This window comes from Stenella coeruleoalba (genome assembly GCF_951394435.1).
Source record: "Stenella coeruleoalba genome assembly, chromosome: 11".
NCBI classification, from domain to species: Eukaryota; Metazoa; Chordata; class Mammalia; order Artiodactyla; family Delphinidae; genus Stenella; species Stenella coeruleoalba.
Window position 1 is genome coordinate 26034341 of NC_137157.1, and position 27867 is coordinate 26062207.

Below are 27867 nucleotides of genomic sequence, written 5' to 3' on the forward strand. Positions count from 1 at the left end.
TCAGAACTACAGAAGTGTGAGCAAACCTAGCAGCATCCGAAGAGTGCTGCCTCCACACTGATGCTCTGAATGTCTGCTGCGTGGAGTTACTCTGAGAGTAACCGGCTTAGATCTGGGTGAGAGTGAGGGTCACACTGAGCTTGCCTCAGTGAACCAACCCAGATGGGGGTGAGTCAAGAGGTGCTGTTCAAGAGCATGGCGCACTGTCACCGTGCAGCTGGATTTTGGTTCCAGCTTTATGGAGTTAGCTTCAAACAAGTCTTTAGAAGTACTTTATACAGTAACTGAGTCCCTCCATGGATTTACTGGCCTCCACCTCAGTTCTGCAGTTTTGACTTGCATAAAGCCACAGTGACTGCTGGCTTGATTCAGTATATTAAAGAAGAAAAAAATGTGTTTTACGTACCCTGTTTTGTGGGCGTCTTTAAAATATGTCCTTACAAAACCTTCATTTTGGGCTTCCCTGGTGGCGCAGTGGTTGAGAGTCCGCCTGCCGATGCAGGGGACACGGGTTCGTGCCCCGGTCCGGGAAATTCCCACGTGCCGCGGAGCGGCTGGGCCCGTGAGCCATGGCCGCTGAGCCTGCGCGTCCGGAGCCTGTGCTCCGCAACGGGAGAGGCCACAACAGTGAGAGGCCCGCATACCGCAAAAAACAAAACAAACAAAAAAAACTTCATTTTTGTTCCTTTTTATTTCCAATGGGTAGGAACAGTGTATTAATATAACTCATATGTTGCATAGTTCGCTTGGAATTGTCAGTGAATCATCACAGAAAATATGACATAATTTTCAGAGATGAATTGCACCAGAATTTTTTGTTTTGGTGTGAGATAGGGATCTACTGCTGCTTTACTTTTCTCCATGTGAACTGCCGATACTTTTCTTTCCCTATTGATTTATAATGCTGCCTCTGCCATGGATTATGCTTCCAAATATGCTTGGGTCTCTTTCTGAGCTCTCTCTCTGTTGGTCTTTTTCCTGGTCATGGTAACTGAATACTACTGCTTATAAAATGAATTGATACCTAGAAAGGAGAATTCACCCTGTGTGTCCCCACTCACCATATTTTTTCCCCAAAGTTAGATGTTTTCTTCCGCTGAATTTTAAAGTAACCTTGTCAAGTTTAGGAAAAAGCCCTTTTTGATCAGATTCTGTTTCATTTCTCAGTTGATTTAGGGGAAATTGACATCTAGTTGATATGGCATCTTTCCCTCCATGAGCATGGACTACCTCAATATTAGTTTTAGGCTTTCTCTTATAGAAGAATGAATTTTTTAAAAACCCACTCGTGTATACTATATTCAAGTTCCCAAACGTTTATGAAAGGATTTCCATTGTAAGAACCACATTGGGTACTGATGGATTTTTATAATGAGCAAGTTAGCCCTCCTATCTCAAAAAGCTCACAGTCTAGTAGAGAGGGTTGTGGTAGACATACAGACAATTTATTTAATATAAATTAGATATAAATTAGATTGTAGAAATTCCCTGGTGGTCCAGTGGTTAAGGCTCCATACTTTCACTGCCGAGGGCCCAGGTTCAATCCCTGGTCCGGGAACTAAGATTCCACAAGCCACATGGTGTGCTGCTCCACCCCCCAAAAAAAGGAGGCTGTCATAAATACTATAGTAAAATTATACATAACATGTTAGCCGGGAAGGAAGATTAATTTTGACCTAAGAGATCATTTGGGGGGAAAGAGCTATGCATAATATGAGTATTAGTATGTTTATATTTGTCTCATATTTTCTGTAATGAGATATAGAGAATACGTGTCAGCCTCTATGTTTTCATATTTTGGCAACTAAATAAAAGTGGCCTTTGTTGTTTATGTTGGCATGTAGTCAGTATAAAAAATATTAATGATATTTTGCATTTTGGGGGTCCTAAGTCTTCAAAATGTAATTTAATTAAAGTTAAATAAAATTAAGAATTCATTTCCTCAGTCCCAGTAGGCACATTTCAAGTGCTCACTGGCCACATGTGGCTAGTGTCTACTGTATTAGACAGTCATTTGTTATACAATTAATCTTTATCTAAATAAGGGAGGGCTTCCCTGGTGGCGCAGTGGTTGAGAGTCTGCCTGCCGATGCAGGGGACACGGGTTCGTGCCCCGGTCCGGGAAATTCCCACGTGCCGCGGAGCGGCTGGGCCCGTGAGCCATGGCTGCTGACCCTGTGCGTCCGGAGCCTGTGCTCCGCGACGGGAGAGGCCACAACAGTGAGAGGCCCGCGTACCACACACACACACACACAATATATATATTTATGGGAAGCCTCATATTAGATATTTTAAATCTTGTGCCTGGGGTAGCAGTTTCTTCCTTTAGTGAAAGACATTCCTTCAATGGAATGTCAGAAATATTAACTAGAAGTACATCAGCCCCAGCTGATCTGGCAAGGAGCAATGAGAAATAATAGAACTATAGGATACCTTTCAAAACTGTCAGCTAGGATGGTGAGTACTTCAAAATACTGGTAGGAAATTTAACCTTCATTCCACAGTGATATGAGAATTGAGTTCTCACTTTGTGAAACTTGAAATGCAAAATTGGAAATATAGAAGTGCTTGGAAATTATTAAAAAAAAAAGAGGAAGATTTACAGGAGCCTTCAGATAAAGTAAAAATGATGTAATTTTGAATTTCAAAAGCCCTGTTCATTTTCTTTCATCAAGGAAAGAACAGGAAACATGAAGAATATAGAAATCATCTTCATGGGGCTCTTAGGAATGCTGCTGTTCATTAAACTGTTTGGGAGAAGCAGGAAAAGGTCAAGCAGGGGGTGGGGGCAGGTCAAGTTCATATGAGCTAAGTGTTAAGTGAGGGGCCATGCAACAGTGGAGTTTCCAGATGCACTGAGGTTCTTCCCTGTTCCTAGTCTCAGTGATGCCAGCATAAGCCTTTTGTTAAGAGACAGTTATTGTTTAATGGGTGCAATTATCCCCATTCTACAGGTGAGGAAACTGAGGCCTATAAAGGTTAAATAAATTGTTCAAGGACATATACTTAGTAAGTGAGCTTTGGCATCAAATGGGCCTGGAATTTGGACTCCACTTTTGCCATTTACTAGCTGAGTACCCTTGGTCAAATAACTTAATGTAATCAGAGACCCTATTGCTACTCAGTAAAATGAAAAACTAATAGCACCTACTATCACAGAGGTGGGGCAGGAAAGGGGTTTGGCATAACTCAGAGTTGATGTACTTAAAGTTCTGGTGCAGATGGAGTAGGCTAAATAAATAACTGTTGTCCTTTGCTGACTCCGTACAGAGTACGAGAGAGATGCTGCAGGAAGACACAAAAGAAATGGAGGAAGATTGTGTTCTTACTCTTCAGTAGCAAAATATTTTGGGGCTTCTGCTGACCATTTTGCTCTGAACGTTTGAGGGGTGGAGTGGGGGTGGCGGGTCAGGGAGTGTTAGCATTTGTGGTGCTTTATACCCGGCATTTGGTTAGGCTCTGGGTCAGTCAGTATTAGGCTCGGCTACATACAACAGAAAAACCTAACATTGTAAAATGAGTTAAGACAATGGGAAATAGGCTCTAGTTAGCATGTTCATGCATTTGATTTTCAGAAACAGATGACTGACATTAACTGGAAAATAAATACAATTTCCAAATACAAGTACCACAGTTTATCCATTTGTTGATGACAGCTGGGTTGTTTCCCCATGGGGACTCTTACCACCATGAACATCCTTGTCTGTGTGTCCTGGTTGACTTGTGTCCTCTAGGACAGTGGTCCCCAACCTTTTTGGCAACAGGGACCGGTTTGGTGGAAGACTATTTTTCCCCGAACGGGGTCGGGGTGGGTGAGCAGGGATGGTTTAGGCAGCAATGCGAGTGATGGGAGGGACGGTTCAGGAGGAAATGCGAGCGTTGGGGAGCAGCAGATGAAGCCTTGCTCGCTCGCCCGCCCGCTGTTCACCGCCTGCTGTGCGGCCGGTTCCTAAGGGGACCGGGGGTTGGGGACCTCTGCTCTAGGATATATACGGAGGAGTGGAGAGTTTGGGTGATAGGGTAGGCATGACTTCAGCTTTATGAGATGATGCCCCATCGTGCTTCAGAGGGGTCATACCTGTTTATGTTCCCACCTCCAATGTGTGAGAGTTCCTGCTGCTTCAGATCTTTGCCAGCACTAAATACTATAATACTTCATAATTTCTGTCATTCTGGTAGGGTTATCCTGATTTTTTTGGTATAGTATTATTAAGTAAACATTTCCCCATATGATTACACATTCTTCCTAAGTATAATTTGCAATAGGGATACTGTATTTTTTGTATGACTATCATAATTTATATAATTAACCCTTTATTTTTTATAAACAATAAACAACTGCTTCATAAACAATCCTTTAGATTGCTTCAAACTTTTCAGAATGATAAAACACTGTGATGGGCAATCTTCATCTGTAAAACCTTTCCTGTATTTAATTTTTTTTTTAGGATAGAGTCCTAGATTTGGAATTATTTAGTCAAACTGTACAAGCAAAAAGAAACTGTTTTAAGTGGGCATAGGTGCCTTGAGGACAAAGGGAATCAAAGATTAGTGTAAAGGGAAGAAGTTTGCTTTCTTGGTCCAGAGCTTAGCCAGAGGCTCCTAGTTTCTTCTTAGTTCTGTTACTGAAATTTGTGAAGGTGAGGTGTGACATTGGAATGCACCCTCTTCCTTAATAGGACACTTTCCAGGAAAACAGCAATCCTTGAAGTCTTACTGATAAGGAGAAAAACATATCACGTGAAGACAGATTTTAGGTTTTATTTTGTTTTCTGTAGGCATTTATTGAGCTGTTATTTGGAAATGCTTTACATATATTATCTGTTAATCCTCACAACAATGAGGTGGATTCTCTTATTATTCTCAGCTTACGAATGAGAGGACCAAAGATTTATAGCTAAGTAGGTAGCAACGTCAAGATTTGAATCCAGGCAATGTGTCTCCAGTGTACCATACCGTCTCCCTGCAACAGTATAAGAGCATTTCTACTTAATGTTTATGCGACTAATAGAAGCAATAGATACCGTCAGAATTCAGAGAGGGGATAGATGAGTGTGGACCGGAGTGCACGAGGAAGGCTTCAGCAAGCAGCATCTTCCCTTTTGGTTGGACTGTGACTTGGAGTGTTTTTTAGACATCACATCAGATTTCTCTGGCAGTATCATCTCTCAGCATCCTTATCTTGCAAAGTGAATTGATCAAATGCAAAGTGAATTCACAGACACTGCGTTCCTTCTGAAGTGCAGCTAGCTCATCCTTCAGGCTCGGTATGTGTTTGATGAGAAAGAAGTCTCCTTGGCTGGTCATGCATAGGGTGGAATCAGCTAGAAATCTCCAGAACACTGCTGCCTCTGTGGTGGAGGACAGTAGGAACCTTCAGCATCACAGCTCCGGTTAAAGACTCAACCGAACGGAACACTCTGTGCCGAGTACAAAGTGAGGCATTTTCCTCTATGTTTGTTTTCTGTCATTGTTGTGACTTCTGGGAATCTGCAGGAGCAGACAGCCAAGAGTCATACACAATGATCACACAGTGCAACCCTTTCCTAGTAAATGGTAGGGTCAAGAGGTTAGAAATAACATAGCGCTCATGTTCTCATCTGCGTGTTACATGATGCAATACAAAGACTCAAGCCAATATGGGAACCCCACTGCAGAACAGGGAATTTGTGGAATTCTCTATTCAATGTAGAGAATGTAAATGTTTGCATTTTACTAACAATGTACATTTTTACTGAACAACTCAGTATGTAATGAGTCTTTTTGAACATGAACCAAATCTATGAACTTTGATATATACTCTTCCAACCATATCAGGACTTGTCAGTCATTTATTCAACAAAAACCTTATAGAATGACAGCTCTGTGCCAGGTGTGATGCTCAGCACTGGCTGGCCCAGGATAAAGGACTCTGCCCTTGGCCTCAAAGTCTTCACGGTTGACTAGAGCTTTCAGATACGGTATCGCTGCAGCCAGGTGCTGATATTGGGGGTCGCATAATGAGCACCACCCACAGTCTTGCCCTTGCCCCTCGATGTCTACAGCTGGTCCCCTCTTCTGGTGCAGCGAGGGGCCAGAACCTGAAAGAACTCTGCTCTGTGGACCATTTCTCCAGAGAAAAAATTCCCTGTACCACCCACTCCTACTTGCTGTGTTTTCTCCCCCTCCCCAAACCCAAAGATTTTCCTGTGAAAATTATCCCAATTGCACCTACATTTAAAATTAAATTTTTAGTTAAATTTTAATTAAAATTTTTTTTAAATTTTTAATTGTACAGTCACATGCAGTTGTGGGAATAATACAGAGAGATCCCATGTATATTTTACCTAGTTTCCCCAAAGGTAACATCTTGCAAAACTAGTAGTACAGATAACATGTTAACATTGACACAGTTCACAGTCTTACTCAGATTTTTTCAGAGTTGCTTGTATAGTTGATCATTGAACAACACGGGTTTGAACTGCATGCGTCCACTTATATGCAGATTTTCTTCAATGAACACTCAGTACTACACAACCTGCAGTTGGTTGAATCCGAGGATGTGGAACTGCAGATACTAGGGGCTGACTGGGACTTGAGCATCTCTGGATTTTGGTATCTGCAGCGGGTCCTGGAAGCAATGCCCTGTGGATACGGAGGGCACTGGATACGGAGGGATGACTGTGTGTGTGTGTGTGTGTGTGTGTGTGTGTGTGTTTAGTTCCTTGCAGTTTTATCATATGGGTGAGTACTGTCCACCACTGCACTCAAGATGCAGAAGACTTCCATCACCACAGGATCCCTGGTGGCGTTGCCCTTTTATCACCATATCCACCTCCTCCTGCAACCCCCTCCCTCCAGGCCCAGTTCCTAATCCTTGGCAATCACCAAGCTCGTCTCCATTTCTATCATTTTGTCATTTCAAGAATGCTAAATGAATGAAATCACATGGTATATAACCTCTGGAGTGTAGCTTTTCTCACACAACATAATTCCCTCAGCACTCACCCAAGTTGTCGTATATCAGTAGTGTGTACCTTTTTATGGCTGAATAGTATTCCATAGCATGGACGGCCAACAGTTTGTTGAACTGTTCACCTGCTGAAGGCCATCTGGGCCATTTCTAGTTTTTGGCTTTTATGAATAAAGCTACTGTGAACATTTTTGTGCAGGTTTTGTTTTTGTTTTTTGGGTTTTTTTGCGGTACGCAGGCCTCTCACTCTTGTGGCCTCTCCCGTTGCAGAGCACAGGCTCCGGACGCGCAGGGTCAGCGGCCATGGCTCACGGGCCCAGCTGCTCCACGGCGTGTGGGATCTTCCCGGACCGGGGCATGAACCCGTGTCCCCTGCATCGGCAGGCGGACTCTCAACCACTGCGCCACCAGGGAAGCCCTGCAGGTTTTTATGTGAACATAAGTATTCTTTTCTCTGGGATAAATGCCCACGAGTGCAATTGCTGAGTCAAATGGTATTTGCGTGTTTAGTTTTATAGGAAAATGCCAAAGTATTTTCCAGAGAGGCTGTACCGTTTTGCAATGCTGCCAGAACTGTATGAATTATCTAGTTTTTCCATATCCTTGCCAGCGTTTAGTGATATCACTATTTTTTATTTTAACCATTCTGATGTCTCATTGAGGTTTGTAGTATGTAGTGATGTCTCATTGAGGTTTTAATTTGCATTTCCGTAATGGTTAATGACATTGAACATCTTTTCATGTGTTGCTTGCCATCTGTTATCTTCTTTGATGAAACGTGTTTTCATGTCTTTTGCCCATTTTTCAGTTGGATTGTTTATTTTTTTACTACTGAGATTTGAGAGTTCTTTATATATTCTGGATACTAATCCAACTAATTTGTTGGATTGTGGTTTTGCAAATATTTTTCCCCATCTGTATCTTGTCTTTTCATCCTCTTAACAAGGTCTTCACAAAGTAAAAGTTTTTCATTTTGATGAGATAAAATACATTTTTGTACTTCTTTTTTTTTGCGGTACGTGGGCCTCTCACTGTCGTGGCCTCTCCCGTTGCGGAGCACAGGCTCCGGACGCACAGGCTCAGCGGCCATGGCTCACGGGCCCAGCCGCTCCGCGGCATGTGGGATCTTCCCGGACGGGGGCACGAACCCGTGTCCCCTGTAGCGGCAGGCGGACTCTCAACCACTGCGCCACCAGGGAAGCCCCATTTGTATACTTCTTAATGTAGTTTCATGTCTACAGGGAAGATAAATGTTAGAGACCAGTTTCCTGAACACTTGAAGTCTCCCTGTCGAATCCTCTTTAAGATTCATTGCTCTTGAGAAATCAATTGCATGAAATTGTTGCGTTTTCTAAAAAAGGAATTTTAGAAGGCAAGTTCACTAGCCTGCAGAGTTTGAGTCTTTCTACTTTCCTGTTTTCATCAAAATCTTGGCAAGTGGAAGTTTTGAGCTTCTGTGCCAGATGATTGCTAATGCTAAATAAATAGCAGTGATTGTTTTCTTACAGTCATATAGAACATGTTATCTTAAAAATTAAATATAAACATCAGGAGTGCTCATTTCCAGTTGGCTGTAAATCAGGCAGTTAAAATTAGAAATTCATATTCGCCTCAGCCCTGGAAGCTTCTGACCTGCAGTATAAACAAATTTTTATATAGATATAAATTTTAAATTAATTAATTAATTAACTTTTGGCTGTGTTGGGTCTTTGTTGCTGTGCGCAGGCTTTCTCTAGTTGCTGAGAGCGGGGGCTACTCTTTGTTGCAGTGCCCGACCTTCTCATTGCAGTGGCTTCTCTTGTTGAGGAGTGTGGGCTCTAGGCGTACGGGCTTCAGTAGTTGTGGCACGCAGGCTCAGCACTTGTTGCACACGGGCTTAGTTGCTTCGCGGCATGTGGGATCTTCCCAGACCCGGGCTTGAACCCGTGTCCCCTGCATTGGCAGGCGGATTCTTAACCACTGCGCCACCAGAGAAGTCCCTGAATAAATGTTTAAAATCTGATTTATTCTTCTCTTTCCACGCTCTGTCCTTAAATCCTTTGGGGGAAAAAAAAAGCCTTCTGTATTTTTTGTCCTATAAATTTTCCCTGCAGAAGGAACACTTTTCCTATATTATTAAATAAAAATGGAATATGAAAGGAAATTCACTATCCTTTACTTTATAAGAGGCTTACATTTTCATCTTTAAAGTCAGACTTTCCTTTATGTTTATTTCCTTCTCCCTGCTATAATGACACGAAGCCTAACATACCTAAGGAGCTGACTTTCACCAGGAGACCATTTTCTTCCTTTGCCCTACCACTGTACCAAGGATGTAACTATCCTTGCATCTCTAGCAACTTTTTTTTGGCAGTCTGTCTCCCTGTCTAAATGGGATGGCCTTTCAGGATCGGACCATGTCTTATTTGTTTTTATAATCCCCAGCACCAAGAACAGAGCCCATCAAATGAAAGGTGCTCACTAAGTAATTTCAGAGTTCACAAACTTCAGTAACCAGTCAGTATCTGAAAAATGGCAGCGTTCATTGTTCAGCAAATTTTCATCCTTACATATTGTTTGCTCCAACCCCTTGAGGGCAAAAGCTATCTTTTGCTTACGTCTTACTCGTTTCTTAAAACCTTATCGCTTGGAAAATAACTAGGCATTTCATAAATGTAGAATCTATCCATTCATACTCAGCAAGTATGGACTGAATACATGATACTATGTTAGGAACCAGGAATATACACACTTACCTAGAAGGTATTGTCTTTTCCTTCAGGTAACCTACAATCTAGTTGGGGGGAGGGCACCTATAAATTACCACATAAAATATTTAAATAGCATGATAAGATATTATAACTTTTGTGTTAAAATGAGAGGTACAGAATATAATTAGCTAAAGAGTCTGCAGGAGGTCATCTGGCATGGACTGACCAAGGAAGGCTCTCTACCTAGTGGTCTGAGAAAATCCTCTGCCCCCACTAGAATTTTCTGCTCACTTTCCCTCTATTCATGCTTTCCGCATTTCCTGCTTTCTCTTGAAATACCACCCTTTTCATTGTTTTCTTTCTACCCAGACCCAGCATTGAATGTTGTATTAGGATTTTTAAAACGGGTTTAAGTAAAAAGAGGAATGCCTTGCCTCCTATAACCAGAAAGGGGGGTCTAACCACATCTGACGTGGTGGGTCGTCTGCCATGATGGCAGCCAACGATTCTCCCATCCCTGTATGCGCACACTACTCCCTACTCCTTCCATCAAGTGGTAGATACTGTTTCTCTTCCCCTTGAGTGTGGGCTGGACTTTTGACTCATTTTGACCAGTAGAATGTGACAGAAGTGGTATTCTGCCAGCTCCAGGCTAGGCCTTAAAGAGGTTTGGCACCTTTTATTTTTAATCTCTCAGAAACCAGTCACCATGTAACGAAGTCCAACTACCCTGGTAGAGAGGGGGGAGCACTGGAAGAAGAGACTATAAAATATAAAATATTTTGTTTAAATGTATAAACATATACAAATAGAGACAGAGACCTGGCCAGCCCCATGCATTCCAGCCACCCCCATTCCTGTAGGTGCTGACATATGAGGGAAGCCATCTTGGATACTCCTGCCCCAGACAGTGTTAGAAGAGCAGAGAAAAGCCATCCCCCTTGGAGGCTTGCTCAAAATGCAGAATCATGAGCAAATGAATGGTAGTCGTTGTAAGTCGGTATGTTTTAGGGTGATTTGTCATGCAGCAATAGATGGTGGAAAAAGCTGGATCTAGTGCTCTCACAATTCAGTAATGAGTCTTTCTCCTTCCATGGCTCTGTTTTCCTCTTGGAGGAGGCTGTCTTTGTATGTCCACCACATACAGCAGGGCCGCCCACCATAGCAGCAGGCTTATAGTCTACCAGCTTAACCATGCCTACTGGAAGGGCATAGTTCTTTCCCAGTAGTTACAGCAAAAGTCTCAGGGGAAACTCTGATTGGCTCTGACTGGGTCACATGTCTATTTCTGCACAACTTACAGTGACTCTGATTGGCCAAGGCTGGATCATATGCCTCTTCCTGGAGCCAGGGGTCGTGCATGGTCAGCCTCACCTAAACCTCTTGGACTGAGGGTGGGGGTGGGATGGGTCCCAAAAGAAAAATCCAGGCAGTATTTTGAGAATAATGGACTGGATGCTAGGCAGACAAAAACAACAAATATGTACTGTAAGAGTCAAGTATAATCCTACCTCTTTTTTTTTTTTTTAAACATCTTTACTAGAGTATAATTGCTTTACAATGTTGTATTAGTTTCTGCTGTATAGCAAAGTGAATCAGCTATACGTATACATATATCCCCATATCTGTTCCCTCTTGCGTCTCCCTCCCACCCTCCCTATCTCATCCCTCTAGGTGGTCACAAAGCACTGAGCTGATCTCCCTGTTCTATGCAGCTGCTTCCCACTAGCTATCTGTTTTACATTTGGTAGTGTATATATGTCCATGCCACTCTCTCACTTTGTCCCAGCTTACCCTTCCCCCTCCCCATGTCCTCAAGTCCATTCTCTAGTAGGTCTGTGTCTTTATTCCTGTCCTGCCCGTAGGTTCTTCAGAACCATTTTCTTTTTTTAGATTCCATATATATGTGTTAGCAAAGGGTATTTGTTTTTCTCTTTCTGACTTACGTCACTCTGTATGACAGGCTCTAGGTCCATCCACCTCACTACAAATAAATCAATTTCGTTTCTTTTTATGGCTGAGTAATATTCCATTGTATATATGTGCCACATGTCCTTTATCCATTCATCTGTTGATGGACACTTAGGTTGCTTCCATGTCCTGGCTATTGTAAGTAGTGCTGCAATGGGCATTGTGGTACATGACTCTTTCTCAATTATGGTTTTCTCAGGGTATATGCCCAGTAGTGGGATTGCTGGGCTATATGGTAGTTCTATTTTTAGTTTTTTAAGGAACCTCCATACTGTTTTCCATAGTGGCTGTATCAATTTACATTCCCACCAACAGTGCAAGAGGGTTTCCTTTTCTCCACACCTTCTCCAGCATTTATTGTTTGTAGATTTTTTGTTGATGGCCATTCTGACCGGAGTGAGGTGATACCTCATTGTACTTTTGATTTGCATTTCTCTAATGATTAGTGATGTTGAACATCCTTTCATGTGTTCGTTGGCAATCTGTATGTCTTCTTTGGAGAAATGTCTATTTAGATCTTCTGCCTGTTTTTGGATTGGCTTGTTTGTTTTTTTGATATTGAGCTGCATGAGCTGCTTGTATATTTTTTATTTCCATTTCTCTAGGAGGTGGGTCAGAAATGATCTTGCTTTGATTTATATCATAGAGTGTTCTGCCAAAATGTTTTCCTCTAAGAGTTTTATAGTGTCTGGTCTTACATTTAGGTCTTTAATCCATTGTGAGTTTATTTTTCTGTATGGTGTCAGCGAGTGTTCTAATTTCATTCTTTTACATGTACCTGTCCAGTTTGCCCAGCACCACTTATTGGAGAGGCTGCCTTTTCTCCATTGTATATTCTTGCCTCCTTTATCAAAGATAATGTGACCATATGTGCATGGGTTTATCTCTGTGCTTTCTATCCTGTTCCATTGATCTATATTTCTGTTTCTGTTCCAGTACCATACTGTCTTGATTACTGTAGCTTTGAAGTATAGTCTGAAGTCTGGGAGCCTCATTCCTCCAGCTCCATTTTTCTTTCTCAAGATTGCTTTGGCTATTCTGGGTCTTTGTGTTTCCATACGAAGTGTGAAATTTTTTGTTCTAGTTCTCTGAAAAATGCCATTGGTAGTTTGATAGGGAGTGCATTGAATCTGAAGATTGCTTGGGGTAGTATAGTCATTTTCACAGTATTGATTCTTCCAATCCAAGAACATGGTATATCTCTCCATCTGTTTGTTTCATCTTTAATTTCTTTCATCAGTGTCTTATAGTTTTCTGCATACAGGTCTTTTGTCTCCTTAGGTAGGTTTATTCCTAGGTATTTTATCTTTTTGTTGCACTGGTAAATGGGAGTGTTTCCTTCATTCCTCTTTCAGAATTTTCATCATTAGTGTATAAGAATGCAAGAGATTTCTGTGCATTAATTTTGTATCCTGCTACTTTACCAAATTCATTGATTAGCTCTAGTAGTTTTCTGGTAGCATCTTTGGGATTCTCTATGTATAGTATCATGTCCTGCAAACAGTGACAGTGTTACTTCTTCTTTTCCAGTTTGGATTCCTTTTATTTCTTTTTCTTCTCCCATTGCTGTGGCTAAAACTTCCAAAACTATGTTGAATAATACTGGTGAGAGTGGGCACCAGTATTGTTCCTGATCTTAGAGGAAACACTTTCAGTTTTTCACCATTGAAAATGATGTTGGCTGTGGGTTTGTCATATATGGCCTTTATTATGTTGAGGGAGGTTCCCTCTGTGCCTACTTTCTGGAGGGTTTTTATAAATGGGTGTTGAATTTTGTCAAAAGCTTTTCTGCATCTATTGAGATTATCATATGGTTTTTATCCTTCAATTTGCAAATATGGTGTATCACATTGATTGATTTACGTATATTGAGGAATCCTTGCATTACTGGGGTAAATCCTGCTTGATCATGGTGTATGATCCTTTTAATGTGCTGTTGGATTCTGTTTGCCAGTATTTTGTTGAGGATTTCTGCATCTATGTTCATCAGTGATATTAGCCTGTAATTTTCTTTTTTCGTGACATCTTTCTCTGGTTTTGGTGTCAGGGTGATGGTGGCCTCGTAGAATGAGTTTGGGAGTGTCCCTCCATCCGCTACATTTTGGAAGAGTTTGAGAAGGATAGGTGTTAGCTCTTCTCTAAATGTTTGATAGAATTCGCCTGTGAAGCCATCTGGTCCTGGGCTTTTGTTTGTTGGAAGATTTTTAATCACAGTTTCAATTTCAGTGCTTGTGATTGTTATGTTTATATTTTCTATTTCTTCCTTGTTCAGTCTCAGAAGGTTGTGCTTTTCTAAGAATTTGTCCATTTCTTCCAGGTTTTCTATTTTATTGGTATATGGTTGCTTGTAGTAATCTCTAATGATCCTTTGTATTTCTGCAGTGTCAGCTGTTACTTCTCCTTTTTCATTTCTTTTTTTTTTTTTTTTTGTGGTACGTGGCCTCTCACTGTTGTGGCTTCTCCCATTGCAGAGCACAGGCTCCGGATGTGCAGGCTCAGTAGCCATGGCTCACGGGCCCAGCCACTCCACGGCATGTGGGATCCTCCTGGACCAGGGCACGAACCCGTGTCCCCTGCATCGGTAGATGGACTCTCAACCACTGTGCCACCAGAGAAGCCCATCCTTTTTTCATTTCTAATTCTATTGATTTGAGTCTTCTCCCTTTTTTTCTTGATGAGTCTGGCTAATAGTTTATTGACTTTGTTTATCTTCTCAAAGAACCAGCTTTTAGTTTTATTGATCTTTGCTATTGTTTCCTTCATTTCTTTTTCATTTCTGATCTTTATGATGATTTCTTTCCTTCTGCTAACTTTGGGTTTTTTTGGTTCTTCTTTCTTAATTGCTTTAGGTGTAAGGTTAGGTTGTTTATTTGAGATGTTTCTTGTTTCTTGAGTTAGGATTGTATTGCTCTAAACTTCCCTCTTAGAACTGCTTTTGCTGCCTCCCATAGGTTTCGGGTTGTCATGTTTTCATTGTCATTTGTTCCTAAGTATTCTTTTATTTCCTCTTTGATTTATTCAGTGATCTCTTGGTTATTTAGTAGTGTATTATATAGCCTCCATGCGTTTGTAATTTTTACAGTTTTTTTTCCTGTAATCGATGTCTAGTCTCATAGTGTTGTGGTCGGAAAAGATACTTGATATGATTTTAATTTTCTTAAATTTACCAAGGCTTGATTTGTGACCCAAGATATGATCTATCCTGGAGAATATTCCATGAGCAGTTGAGAATAAAGTGTATTCCGTTGTTTTTGGATGCAATGTCCTATAAATATCAGTTAAGTCCATCTTGTTCAATGTGTCATTTAAAGCTTGTGTTTCCATATTTTCATTTTGGATGATCTGTCCATTGGTGAAAGTGGGGTGTTAAAGTCTCCTACTATGATTGTGTTACTGTCAATTTCCCCTTTTATGATTGTTAGCATTTGCCTTATGTATTGAAGTGCTCCTGTGTTGGGTGCATAAATATTTAAAATTGCTTTATCTTCTTCTTGGATTGATCCCTTCATCATCCAAGATCATCCATCATCCCTTCATTATTATGGAGCGTCCTTCTTTGTCTCTTGTAATAGCCTTTATTTTAAAGTCTGTTTTGTCTGATATGAGAATTGCTTCTGCAGCTTTCTTTTGATTTCCATTTGCATGGAATATCACTTTCAGTTTGTCTGTGTCCCTAGGTCTGAAGTGGGTCTCTTGTAGACAGCATATATATGGGTCTTGTTTTTGTATCCATTCAGCCAGTCTGTGTCTTTTGGATGGAGCATTTAATCCATTTACATTTAAGGTAATTATTGATATGTATGTTCGTATTACCATTTTGTTAATTGTTTTGGGTTTGTTTTTGTAGGCGGTTTCCTTCTCTTGTGTTTCATGCCTAGAGAAGTTCCTTTAGCATTTGTAGTAAAGCTGGTTTGGTGGTGCTGAATTCTCTTAACTTTTGTTTTGCTTGTCTGTAAACATTTAAATTTCTTCATCGAATCTGGAATCTGAATGAGATCCTTGCTGGGTAGAGTAATCTTGGTTGTAGGTTTTTCCCTTTCAGCACTTTAAATATGTCCTGCCACTCCCTTCTGGCTTGCAGAGTTTCTGCTGAAAGATTAGCTGTTAACCTTATAGGGATTCCCTTGTATGTTACTTGTTGCTTTTCCCTTGCTACTTTTAAGATTTTTTTGTATTTAATTTTTGATAGTTTGATTTTATGTGTCTCAGCGTGTTTCTCCTTGGATTTATCCTGTATGGGACTCTCTGTGCTTCCTGGACTTGATTGACTCTCTGCTTTTCCATTTTAGGGAAGTTTTCAACTATAATCTCTTAAAATATTTTTTGAGTCCCTTTCTTTTTCTCTTCTTCTTCTGGGACCCCTATAATTCGAATGCTGGTGTGTTTAATGTTGTTCCAGAAGTCTCTGAGACTGTCCTCAATTCTTTTCATTCTTCTTTCTTTATTCTGCTCTGCAGTAGTTATTTCCACTCTTTTATCTTCCAGGTCACTTATCCATTCTTCTGCCTCAATTATTCTGCTATTGATTCTTTCTAGAGAATTTTTAAGTTTATTTAGTGTGTTGTTCATCATTGTTTGTTTGCTCTTTAGTTCTTCTAGGTCCTTGTTAAACGTTTCATGTATTTTCTCCATTCTATTTCCAAGATTTTGGATCATCTTTACTCTCATTACTCTGAATTCTTTTTCAGGTAGACTGCCTATTTCCTCTTCATTTGTTAGGTCTGGTGGGTCATTGCCTTGCTCCTTCATCTGCTGTGTATTTCTCTGTCTTCTCATTTTGCTTAACATACTGTGTTTGGCGTCTCCTTTTTGCAGCCTGCAGGTTCATAGTTCCCATTGTTTTTGGTGTCTGCCCCCAGCGGGTAAGGTTGGTACAGTGGGTTGTGTAGGCTTCCTGGTGGAGGGGACTGGTGCCTGTGTTCTGGTGGATAAGCCTGGATCTTGTCTTTCTGGTGGTCAGGACTGCATCTGGTGGTGTGTTTTGGCGTGTTTGTGACCTTATTATGATTTTTGGCAGGCTCTCTGCTAATGGGTAGGGTTGTGTTCCTGACTTATTAGTTGTTTGCCATGGGGTGTCCAGCACTGGAGCTTGCTGGTTGTTGATTGGAGCTGGGTCTTAACGTTGAGACAGAGATCTCTGGGAGATTTCTCACTGATTGATATTATGTGGGGCCAGGAGGTCTCTGGTGGTCCAATGTCCTGAACTCGGCTCTCCCACCTCAGAGGCTCAGGCCTGACACCTGGCCGGAGCCCCAAGACCTTGTCAGCCACACGGCCAGGTATGTGGGGGAGTTTCTTGGCTTTTGGGAAGTCTGAGGTCTTCTGCCAGCATTCAGTAGGTGTTCTGTAGGAGCTGTTCCACATGTAGATGTATTTTTGATGTATTTGTGGGGAGGAAGGTGATCTCCACGTCTTACTCCTCCACCATCTTGAAGGTCCTCTCTGAGCCTCAGGGCCCTGGGCCTCCTGCAGCCCGTTCCCGGCTCCCGCCCACCCAGCCCTGTGCTGATGGCAGCATTGCGGCCACTGAAGTCTGGGCACTGGACAGGTGCCTGCCAAGCCTGGCCGCTCCGGGTCTGAGGTTGTCTGCAAGCTGGTCTCCAGGCCCCCGGCCATCCTCAGCCCGCTTCCCACCACGGTGGCTGCGGCCAAGCTTCCAGAAACGCCATACCTCTTTTATGAACCTTTTCTCATCATTCCAAACTTTAAACTCTTACAGCTCAAAAGACCTGTTCCGATTCTTTTGTGCTTAGCCTGTGCCGCCTTATTGTGCCACTTACACTTTGGAAGTAAATTCTTATTTCACACCCTAGATTTTGTACTTTTGTCTTCCTTATTGTTCTGACTGCATTCGCTACTTTAAAAATTGTGATTTTTTAAAAAATTACTTTTTTCATAGAGGCTTTTGGAGGTTATTATCAGAGGCACAAACAATTTCTTACATTGAAGAAGAATTGAAGTGTTCTGTCTCTGTCTCTCTGTCTCTCTCTCTCTATGGGTCTGACAAAATCCTGGGCATTGCCTCCAAAAGAAGGTGCATGGTCTCTTTTCCCCGTGGATCCTAATTCCAAATAGGAGAGCCAAATGGTGATCAGCACTGCTTGTTTTCTTTCTTTTCTGGGGAGCTTGCTCTTGTGCTGTTTAATTTGGGCTTTTAAAAACATTATTTTGTATGAGTGCCCAGTAGAGCAGCTTTTGGGCAACTAGCTTATAAAATAGATCTAAATGATCTAAAAAACAACATCCTCTGTTAATTAAAACTGAAATGAGCCTAATAAAATTTTAATTCATCCTTTTTACGGAGGGTCAGCATTTCCAGAATGGAGCTCTTCTAAGCAATACCAAGACAGTAATAGAAATGGAAAGTATATGACTGTTGTCACACCAACCAATGCCCAACCTTGATTTGTCAGGGACCTTACTTAGGTCTGCCCTCTCGAAAGTTACACACAGACACAGTTACACACACACATGTACACACATACACTTGAGCAATATAATTTCTATAGTCCTAAGTACCTGGAATAAATGAGGTATCAGGCAAATGGGGGAGGGGAACCCAGAGATAGACTCTTATAGATCTCAGAATGGATCTTTATAAGATTAAATTGACATAAAGACTTAATAATAACAGACTGTCTTGCCTTTGTATCAAAATTTATACCTGTAAAAGTGCTATTACTTTTGTGTATTTGAGATGATACCACCACCACTGGTGACTTAAATCCAGGATTAAGAATACCATCATTGCATGTGTCCTTTGAGTCTTTGTTGTCTTTAAAATTTTAAATTATGAAATATTGTGTATGTGTGTAGGAGTGAATACATAGCCAGTATACCAATAGTCTTTCATTAGGGAATTCCCTGGTGGTCCCAGTGGTTAAGACTCCATACTTCCAATGCAGGGGGCCCGGGTTCTATCCCTGGTCGGGGAACTAAGATCCCACATGCTGCGCAGTGTGGCCGAAAAATAAAAAATAAATACATAAAATAATATTCAAAAAAATAGCCATTCATTAAATATGGCAGTATTTATAATCTTGTATTCCTCTCCTACTGTATCCTTCTTTAGCCCCCACCAGAGGTAAATACTGCCCTGAAATTTGTGTATAGGATGTTCTTACGTTTCTTAATAGTTTATATATCTTAGGGCTCCTAAAAATTGTCATTTATCCTTCATATTTTAACTTTATCTGAATAGAATCTCACAACAGGTAATTTTACGTGGCTTGCTTTTTTTGTTTCTCAGTATCGTTGGTGAAATTCATCCATATTGATTTTCTTAGCTCAAGTTTTGTTTTTATTATTTCTTTTCATAAGCAGAAGTTTTAAAACGTTAATGTTGTTGAATCTTTATGCTTTTTTGTGAACTGCTTTTTATGACTTGAGATCATAATGATATTCTTCCATTTTCTTCTGGCAGTTTTAAAAATTGTGTTTTCTCCTTTAGGTCTCTAACCTATCTGGCATTGATTTTTTGTGTATGCCTTGAGGTAGGGATCCATTTTTTTTTTTCCCCCAAGTGAAAAGGCAGAGCACGTCACTCCATTCCTTTGCTTAAAAATTTCCAAATCTTCCCATTTTCCTCAGAGTTCTTAAAATGGCCTAAATGGCCCTATGTGATCTAGTCCTTTGAAATGTCTCTGATTTCATCTACTGTTGTTCCAGAGAACACTAGCCTCCTTGCTCTTTCTTGAACACTCCCAAATGTTCCTGCTTCAGGGCCTTTGTACTTGCTGTTCCTTCTTTCTGCAGTGTTCAGATATTTACATGGCTGGCTGTCTTTTTCCCAAGTCTCTGCTCAGATGTCACCTTATCAGGGAGGCCTTCCCTGGCCACCCTAGCTAAAATCACACACGCGCACTCACATTTCATATCTCTCTTCTCTGCTTTGGAGTAACTTACCTGAAACACTCCCTGGGCCTGGTGCAGTTGTATCATATACGGTGGGGGGTGGGGGGAGTATTTTAAAGTGTTGATTTAATGTTTTGAACGGTTTTAGGATTGTATGGGCTTTTCTATTTCTTCTTAAATTAGTTTTAATAAGTTTATCCTTTTTATTTAAAAATATATCTTTTTATTTTACTTTTTGAATGGTTAATATATGTACACAGTTCAAGCATTCAAGTTTAAAAAACATATACAGTGAGAAATTAATCCCCAACCCTCCTTTTAGCTACCTAGTTCCTCTCTCCTTCCATCAGTTTCTTGTCTATTTCCCTAGTTTCATGTTAATCCTCCCAGAAATATGCTATGCATATTTAAGCATATACATATATTGTTTTTATATAAATGGTGGAATACCACATATATTATTCTGCACATTGCTTTTTTCACTTAATTGTATATGTTAGAGATATTTCTGTAGCTATACATAGAGAGCTGCCATTCTATTACAGGTACCTAACACTCCACTGGATGCCTGTATCATAATTTATTTATTGCGGTGCACGGGCCTCTCACTGTTGTGGCCTCTCCCGTTGCGGAGCACAGGCTCCGGACGCGCAGGCTCAGCGGCCGTGGCTCACGGGCCTAGCCGCTCCGCGGCATGTGGGATCTTCCCGGGGCACGGGGCACAAACCCGTGTCCCCTGCATCGGCAGGCGGGCTCTCAACCACTGCGCCACCAGGGAAACCCTATCATAATTTATTGATACTTAGTCTCCTTCTGAAGGACATTGAGGTTGTTCTCAATTTTTGCAGTGGCCTTCTAACCAGTGTCCCTTACCCATCTTTAATCAGTGTTTCACACAGTTATCAGATATTTCCTCTTCTTAAATTTCCATCCTGATACTGTCATGTCCCCATTCAGAAACCTCCAGCAGCTGCCCAATACCCAAGAATAGGGCTGAACTTCTTAGCCTTGAAAGTAGAGCCCTGCACCACATGGTGTCCACCTACTTTTTCGTCTTTCTGTTCCTGAAGAGACTCTCTAAACTGATGACTTGAGGTTTTCCAAATGTACCCTTGTTTTTATGCTCAGTATTTTTCTTCTGCCTGCACTTCCCTCCCTGCTCAACGCATTGAAGGGGAGGAGCACATCCCTCCTTCCTTCTAGACTGGTCATGTGCACTGCACTTTAAATATTTCAACTCAGTCTCCCACTAGTACACCCTTCATAACCAGACCAGGTGTTCTGAATGTCTCTTCTAGACGCCATATTTCTTGTGAGCAGGGACTCTTCCCTGGAAATAGGGAATACTAAACTGAAAAGATATGTCTTGACTTTTAAGCAGCTTCCAACATAAAGGTGAGCCAGACATGCAAAATTAAAATACACAACACCACAGATCGTTGTTTAGGGGGAAGTGTATTCTTTGCTCAGTGGAATCAGAAGAAGAAAAATATGTGCTTAAAAAACCCCCCAAAAAACAAGAAAACCCAACTCTGGTCCCTACTCCAGGGCCTGGCACATAGAAGATGTCCCGTAAGTGCATTTGGAATAAGAGTAACACGAAAGGAAGCATTTAAGGCAAGCCTCACAACATCTTGCCAAAAATCCATCTTTTATCATAAACATACAGATTAAGTCAACAAGTAGTGGAGATGTCGCTCATCTCTTGAGGAAAAAGGGCAGTGTGGGAGGGGGTGGAATCAAGTTTCAGCCAGGGAGGGAGGCAAACAGCAGCACCTGGAGAGTAGTCTCGTGCGGGCGGGGCGCGCAGGGGGAGGGGCGGAGAGGGGAAGGGGGAGGAGACTCTTGCGTCCCTGCCCCGCCTTCCCCCCCCCCCCCCCAAGGCGGCGGCGGCGGTGGCGGCGCAGGGCGGCCGCCAGGCTGTCTGTAGCATCTGCGGTAGCCCGCGCCGCCCCCTGGCCGAGGCTCACCCCCGGCGAGCCCGAGCCCGAGCACGGCAGGCAGCTCGCGGCGCGGCGGCACGGGGCCCCGGGAAAGTTCCCAGCGCGAGCGCCGAGATGCCGGGCAGCGACACGGCGCTCACCGTGGACCGGACCTACTCCGACCCGGGCCGGCACCACCGCTGCAAGAGCCGGGTGAGAGGCGCGCGCGGAGTGGCGGTGGGGGCGCCCGGCCGAGGGGCGAGGCCGGGTGGGCTTGGGCTCCCGCGGGAACGACGTCGCCCTGCGCGTTTCTCCGCCTCCCTCCCTCTCTTCCCGGCGGCCCCGAGTCCGGGCTTCCCCGCTCAGTTCGAGCTGACGGGCTTGGGAAGTGGGGAGTGGGAGCCCGGCCCGCGGTTCCGAGATCCCAGGTCCCCCTCCCGGGCGGGGGTGGCGCAAAGCACCGCCCGCCGTCCTCTTCCGCTCGTCGGTCCCAGCACGCCCGGGTCTCCCCGACGGCCGGTGCTCCGCCGCCCTCTCTGCCAGGCAGCGCCCGCCGCGCGGTGGGGGACGCGAGGGGATCCCGCCATCCGCGGCACCGTGTTCGCGGAGGACGGCCTCCTTCCCTCTTTGTAAGCTCCGGTGCTGCCGCCGCGTCTCCGCAGCCGTCGGGGATTTCGGGCTCGGGGCTGGTGGCCGGAGCCCGCGCGCTGCGCGCGGCCGGAGCGCGGAGGGGCGGCGGACCAGCTTCCCGGTTTCCCGCGGCCGCTCCTCCCGGCTCTGCCCCAGTGAAAAGTCATTCTGCGCGCTGCTTCTTCAGAGTTTTTAGCCGTGCGGAGCCGGCGCCCTCTCCATTGTTTGCAGGGTAATTTGCTGTTGCTGATTTTGGCTGTGGGCGAAAATAGCTTTTCAGAGTATGCAGCGGAGACGAGCCGTACAGTGCTTGAACGTAGAGGGAGGCCTCAGCCTGAGCGCTGGTCCCTCGGGGATACCTTTATTCTCCTGAGGTGTTCAATCCTCCAGGCTCGACACTTCACTCTCCCCTTGGCTGATTGAAGTGCCGTTTAGAACAGCAGCTCCTCCACCCTGGCATTTGTTCGGGCGGGGGATACCTGGGGGTGTTCTTTGCTCTGACTGCTCACTTGTCCGATCTCAGCCTTTGAGTGCCAGCCTCCCTGCATCAAGTTCACGGAGGTAGGGTCGTGCTCGCATCGGTTAATCAGTTTAACAGAATGATTTAAATTTTTTCGGATTAAATATATTTAGTGGAATAATACTTACCTCCTGCATCCAGTTCACTCTACCCTCCCCCCAAATAATTCTCTTAATCTTTTAAACTTTCTTTAAAAGTTCCATACAGTTTGTCATGAAAATAACTAGAAACTCCATTTGGAAGAAAACATTGATAAAAGATCTTTGGTTACCTACAGTTAGAAGTTTTTGGAGGGATGGCTGCTGGTGAATACAGTGTTAAATGCGAAGAAAGGTGAAGATCTTTTTCTAACGCGTTTGTAATTGGGAGGGGTGGCTCATAATGTTGTAGCTGACAGAAGAAATTTCAGATTTGAAAAAAAATGTGGAAGCTGGGTTTCTCTTGTCACAACTGTGGTGATCTTCGCGTAAACAACAGGATTAGTAATCTTTGAGGGATGGATGGCTCACTGAGCCCATTTAAGCAATTTGGCAAAACTCACGGAACTTTCCAAAACTCACTCTTTTTACTACTGAGATGGAAAGTGGCAAAGCAGATGTGTAAGTCAGCTGAAGACTTTATCTCTCCTGTATTTGCCATTGTTCCATTTCCACAGCCATGTTTTCTGTTAAAGGACCGCAACCTTATGTGAAGGGTGTTTCTTATTTTGTTTAAAATTCTACCCACAGTATCAAACTACTACATTGTTTTGTTAGCATGGAGATACCTGGTTTTTATATAGACCGCGTATTAAAACTGAGTTAGACATTATATGTACTGATTATTCTAAATGAGCTTATTGGGCAAATGAAATCTGGTGAGGGCTGGAAGAAATTGGATCAAAGAAGGCTAGAGCTTCAGTGGACAGGGATCACAGGTTCTACAGCACTGATGATGCTGAGATCCCCGTTTAAACTTCTTGACTGTCTGCTTTTAGGGTATTTATTGTTGAGACAGTGGGGAATAGAAAGAATGAGTGGCATTTTTGAAAACTCCTAAGAGCCTTTCTCAAGTGGGGCTGATGTAATTTTGGTCTGTCCTGAAGGCAGCAATAAGTCTGCTGTAATGAAGGAAAGGTAGCAGTAAGTTTCCTGTGCAGCAGGTAGCCCATTAGATGATTCTAATTCCTCTTTTGTGGAACTCACTTAGATGTAGCTGTAAAGATTTATTTTCTTTACACTTCGAATGTGTATAATGCCGAGGGAAAACATCAAGTGGCATTAAGGTTTAATTTCTTGATGTCACCTTCTTGACTTAGCAATAAACCATCTAGTACAGGATTTAAAAATAACTTTTTTATGGACTCATTTGGTAAATGAGCTCCCCTAAAAACACTATAATGAGAACTGGAGGTGCATGTGAAGAGCTGGTAAACTTTCAGAGATATGCAGATTCCTCCCAGGCAGGGGCTAAGACTATGAGATCAAGTTCTCGGTTACCGAAAGGTCATTTTTTGAGTTCAGAATTGATACTTTGTTGAGAAAACAGGGAACATACACATCTCTCTTGCTGAGCTTGTTTAAGCCTTTGAGACTGGAATAATAATGAGGCAGTGTACTATTTTAACAGTGTACAAGTCTATTTTTACAGCCAGGTGGATTAACCTAAATTTTTCCCCCCTCAGTGAAAATTTAATATAACTGATGAATTCTGTGGTTGTCTCTAAGCTGACAAGTCAGGATCGTTCACATTTTTAAACTTCATCTGGGTAAAACTCAGAAATGGTACATGTTAAAACTCAATGCACTCAATGTAATATCCCTCTGCTTTAAAATAAAGAGCATCTGTAATTAGAATCCTGCTTTCTTTTTTTATGTCCTAGATAGTTAAAGCCTATTATCTTTTTATTTATTTATATTTTAAAAATATTTATTTATTTGGCTGCACTGGGTCTTAGTTGCCGCACACGGGATCTTTAGTTGCGGCACGCGAACCCTTTGTTGCGGCATGTGGGATCTAGTTCCCTGACCAGGGATCAAACCCAGGCCCCCTGCATTGGGAGCATGGAGTCTTAGCCACTGGACTACCAGGGAAGCCCCCTATTATCTTTTTAAGAATATAGGCAGTCTGCTTTCTAGACAGCAACTGGTCTTTATTCATCAATTATGTCTGAATCAAATTTTTGTTAGTCCTAATTTTAAATGTCCTAAAATACCATCTTCAGCCACTTGGGTATCAGTGGTGAACAGCTGTGGCCCTGGGAGCAGAAGACTTGGATCGTATTCTGGCTCTTCACACTTCCCAGCTGGGTGACGGCTGGAGCAGGGTCTCACCTTTCTGAGCCTCCAGTTCCCCATCTATAAAAGGTGATAATAATCCCTACTTTGGGGAGTGATTATGAGTCTTCAATAAGAGAATTTGTAAAAACAATGGTTGTGTATACTCAGGTATTAGCTGTTTTTCTCCATATATGTAAGGTGGATAATTTTTTTTTCTTGCTCTGTTGATACCACTAATCAGAACTGCTAGTTGTCCTGAGTGCCTGCCTTCCCCCCATCTCTAGTCTGTCAGCCATGCCACTGGATCTTTGACATTTCTCTGGAATTGGTTCCTTCCATGTTCCCCAGTTATCCCACCTTAGTTTAGCCACTTAAGACCTCAGGAAGAGATAACTGGTACGTTAGCTTCCTCTTTGGTCTCTGATGTCATCAACTTCTATCCATCTAGCCTGCAAGGACCAGACTGTTCTGTCTACAGAAGCACTTTCATTGGGCTGCCCGCAGAAGACAGATTCTATGCTAGTAGTGCTGCTTCCTAACCATGTCACCTTGGACCTTATAGTCATCCTAAGTCTTAGTTTCCTCTTCCACACCATAGAGGTGTTGTGAGTAATAAATGAGTAATGTCTAAAAATGCCAGGTCCACAGTGACAACTCAATAGATAGTGGCCAGTTTTTGTTATTACTATGTAAGACATATTCATAAGCTTGGAAATGAAAAGACTCTAATTTTGTGAATATAGAATATAGAGACTTTTCTGGCACTTTTAGCATTTGGTACCTCCCTCCATTGCACATTCCTCATCAGTTGATTGTTTACATGTTTATAAACTATAGACACTGGCACTTTGAGAGCAAGAAGTTTCATTCAGCAAATATTTGTGAGCACCTTCTCTGGGCTAGCTGCAGGCATCAGGAATATAAGGGTGAATGAAACAGTCTGGCCCCTCTGGAAACTTAGTATCTGGTGAGTGTATCTTATTTATACTTGTGGCCCCAGGAAATACCCTTCTCTTTTACAGGAGGAAATGATGATAGTAAGTAGCCTCTAGCATCTGAAGTAAAACCTGTGTTGGGCATGGTTGCTACCTGCAGTACATCTTTATACATGCTGTGGTTTGGAAATTGATCCAGAATTGCACGATGAGTAATGGCCAGAGGCAGTCAGGAAGAAGCGGATGTCAGATCCCTTCTCACCACGGAAATGGTTGGGCAGTGGTGTAGTAAGTTGAGTAATGGCCAGAGGCAGTCAGGAAGAAGCAGATGTCAGATCCCTTCTCACCATGGAAATGGTTGGGCAGTGGTGTAGTAAGTTGATGATCGCATGCTTACTCCCTGGGCAGGAACCGGAGTGAGTGGAAACTGAACTTCTGTTGTAGGTGACACTGACCTGGTGAAGTGGTAAGCTGAGTAAGTGATGTGTGAGTACACTTTTAATCAGTGATTTGTTTTATTCTCAAGAGTTAATTAAAGGAACGGTGAATAGATGAATGTCCAAGTCAGAATTTTCTTAAGTGCAACACGAACGATTGATGCGGTGCATGTTTTTTGAGCGATGCTTTGCTGCAGTCTCACCGGTTCTCCCTTTAGATCGGAGCGTACTGCAGTCCACCAGCATGCTTGCTTGTCACATCCACTGTAGAACACCAAAACAGCTCCTACCAAGTTGGATCGCAGGACTTCTTTGCTTCAGATCCACCGCCTGGATTTCCAGGGCTGCTCTTAAGGTCAGAAATCAGCCTCATCTTTCTAGGTGGATATTGCCCAAGTCTTAACTTAGGAGAGGCTGTAGCTTTCAGCCCTGCTGTTTCTTAACTGTGTTTTCATGTTTTCAGCAGAGAGGCGGGTGGTGAGAGAGAAGAGAACCATGGATCACTGTACTGTGAATCAGAATGAGGACTTCACATTCCTCAGAAAAGGAGCGTCATAGTTGTGCATGATCTGTGCATAATCCAGCTGCTTCCACTGACTTGGGGGAGGGAGATGCTACTTGAAGGAGAATGTAGTGTGTGTGTTGATTATTCCTCTGTAAGAAGGCAAAAAGTACGTAAATGAAGAAAAGAATGCAGCAATGGTGATAATAGCCAACGTGTACCAATTCCTTACTATACACCAGGCACAATATTAAGCACTTTAAATGCACTACCTCCTTAATCCTCACAATATCCTATTTATAGTTCCATTTTACGGATGAGGAAGTTAAGGCCCAGATGGGTTAAGTAATTTGTCCAAGGCCCTGTGGCTATTAGGAAATGGTGGAACCAGGGTTTGATGAACCCAGATCTAATAACAGAGCTGGCATTTTAACCACTTCCCAATCTTGTGCTTTTGAGCTGAGTATTGGAGAGCAGCTCAGTCTTATTTTATTTTTTTGTCTGCGTTCGGTCTTCATTGCTGCATGCGGGCTTTCTCTAGTTGCGGCGAGCTGGGGCTACGCTTCTCACTGCGGTGGCTTCTCTTGTTGCGGAGCGTGAGCTCTAGGCGCGCGGGCTTCAAGTAGTTGCAGCACGTGGGCTCAGCAGTTGGGGCACACAGGCCCTAGAGCGCAGGCTTAGTAGTTGTGGCACACAGGCTCAGTTGCTCTGCAGCATGTGGGATCTTCCCGACCAGGGATCAGACCCGTGTCCCCTGCATTGGCAGGTGGACTCCTAACCACTGCGCCACCAGGGAAGTACGAGCAGTTCAGTCCTAATAAGCCTGCTGATTGCTTGGGGATGGATTGCTCAACTTCCACAGGGTGCCCAGCCAAAATTGTGCGCTCGGGATTCTTAGGACACAGCACTTTGCCAGTGCTTTGCAGATAGTTGTATGTTCCCAGTAAGCATTTGGAGAATGCACGATTTATGAACTTTTTATAATGCCTAAGATGTAAGAATTTTGACAGTAGTTGGGAACATCTTCAAGGCTGTTAAATAAGCTTATGATTTAAAGACATTGTCAAGGAATCTTCTACCTGGTCTTTGGTCTCTGGAGGATGAGCAGTTGAAGTACACGAGGGTCGTTCCTCCCTGTGACAACTGAGTCACGTTCTGGCCTCACAAGATCTCCCTGTAGGACTTGAACTTCACTG

General features: G+C 42.9%; 1 protein-coding gene across 9 annotated transcripts in view; it reads left to right on the top strand.

Moving 5' to 3' along the window:
- The window catches only part of TMCC3 (transmembrane and coiled-coil domain family 3), a 396915-nt gene that overhangs the window by 224157 nt on the left and 144891 nt on the right, over positions 1-27867 (top strand). For 4 of the 9 annotated variants that reach the window (XR_013830535.1, XM_079937188.1, XM_079937181.1 and 1 more), the window contains exons 1-2: positions 21354-21602; positions 26388-26524. The exons of 4 other annotated variants lie outside the window; for them this stretch is intronic. Coding sequence is in view for 4 of the 5 variants with exons in the window: in XM_079937188.1 (XP_079793314.1) it covers positions 26414-26524 (111 nt within the window). In the remaining variant the exon portion in view is untranslated. Of the gene's footprint in view, positions 1-21353; positions 21603-26387; positions 26525-27867 lie in introns of those variants that run through there. One more of the 9 variants, XM_079937182.1, reaches the window with a different exon arrangement.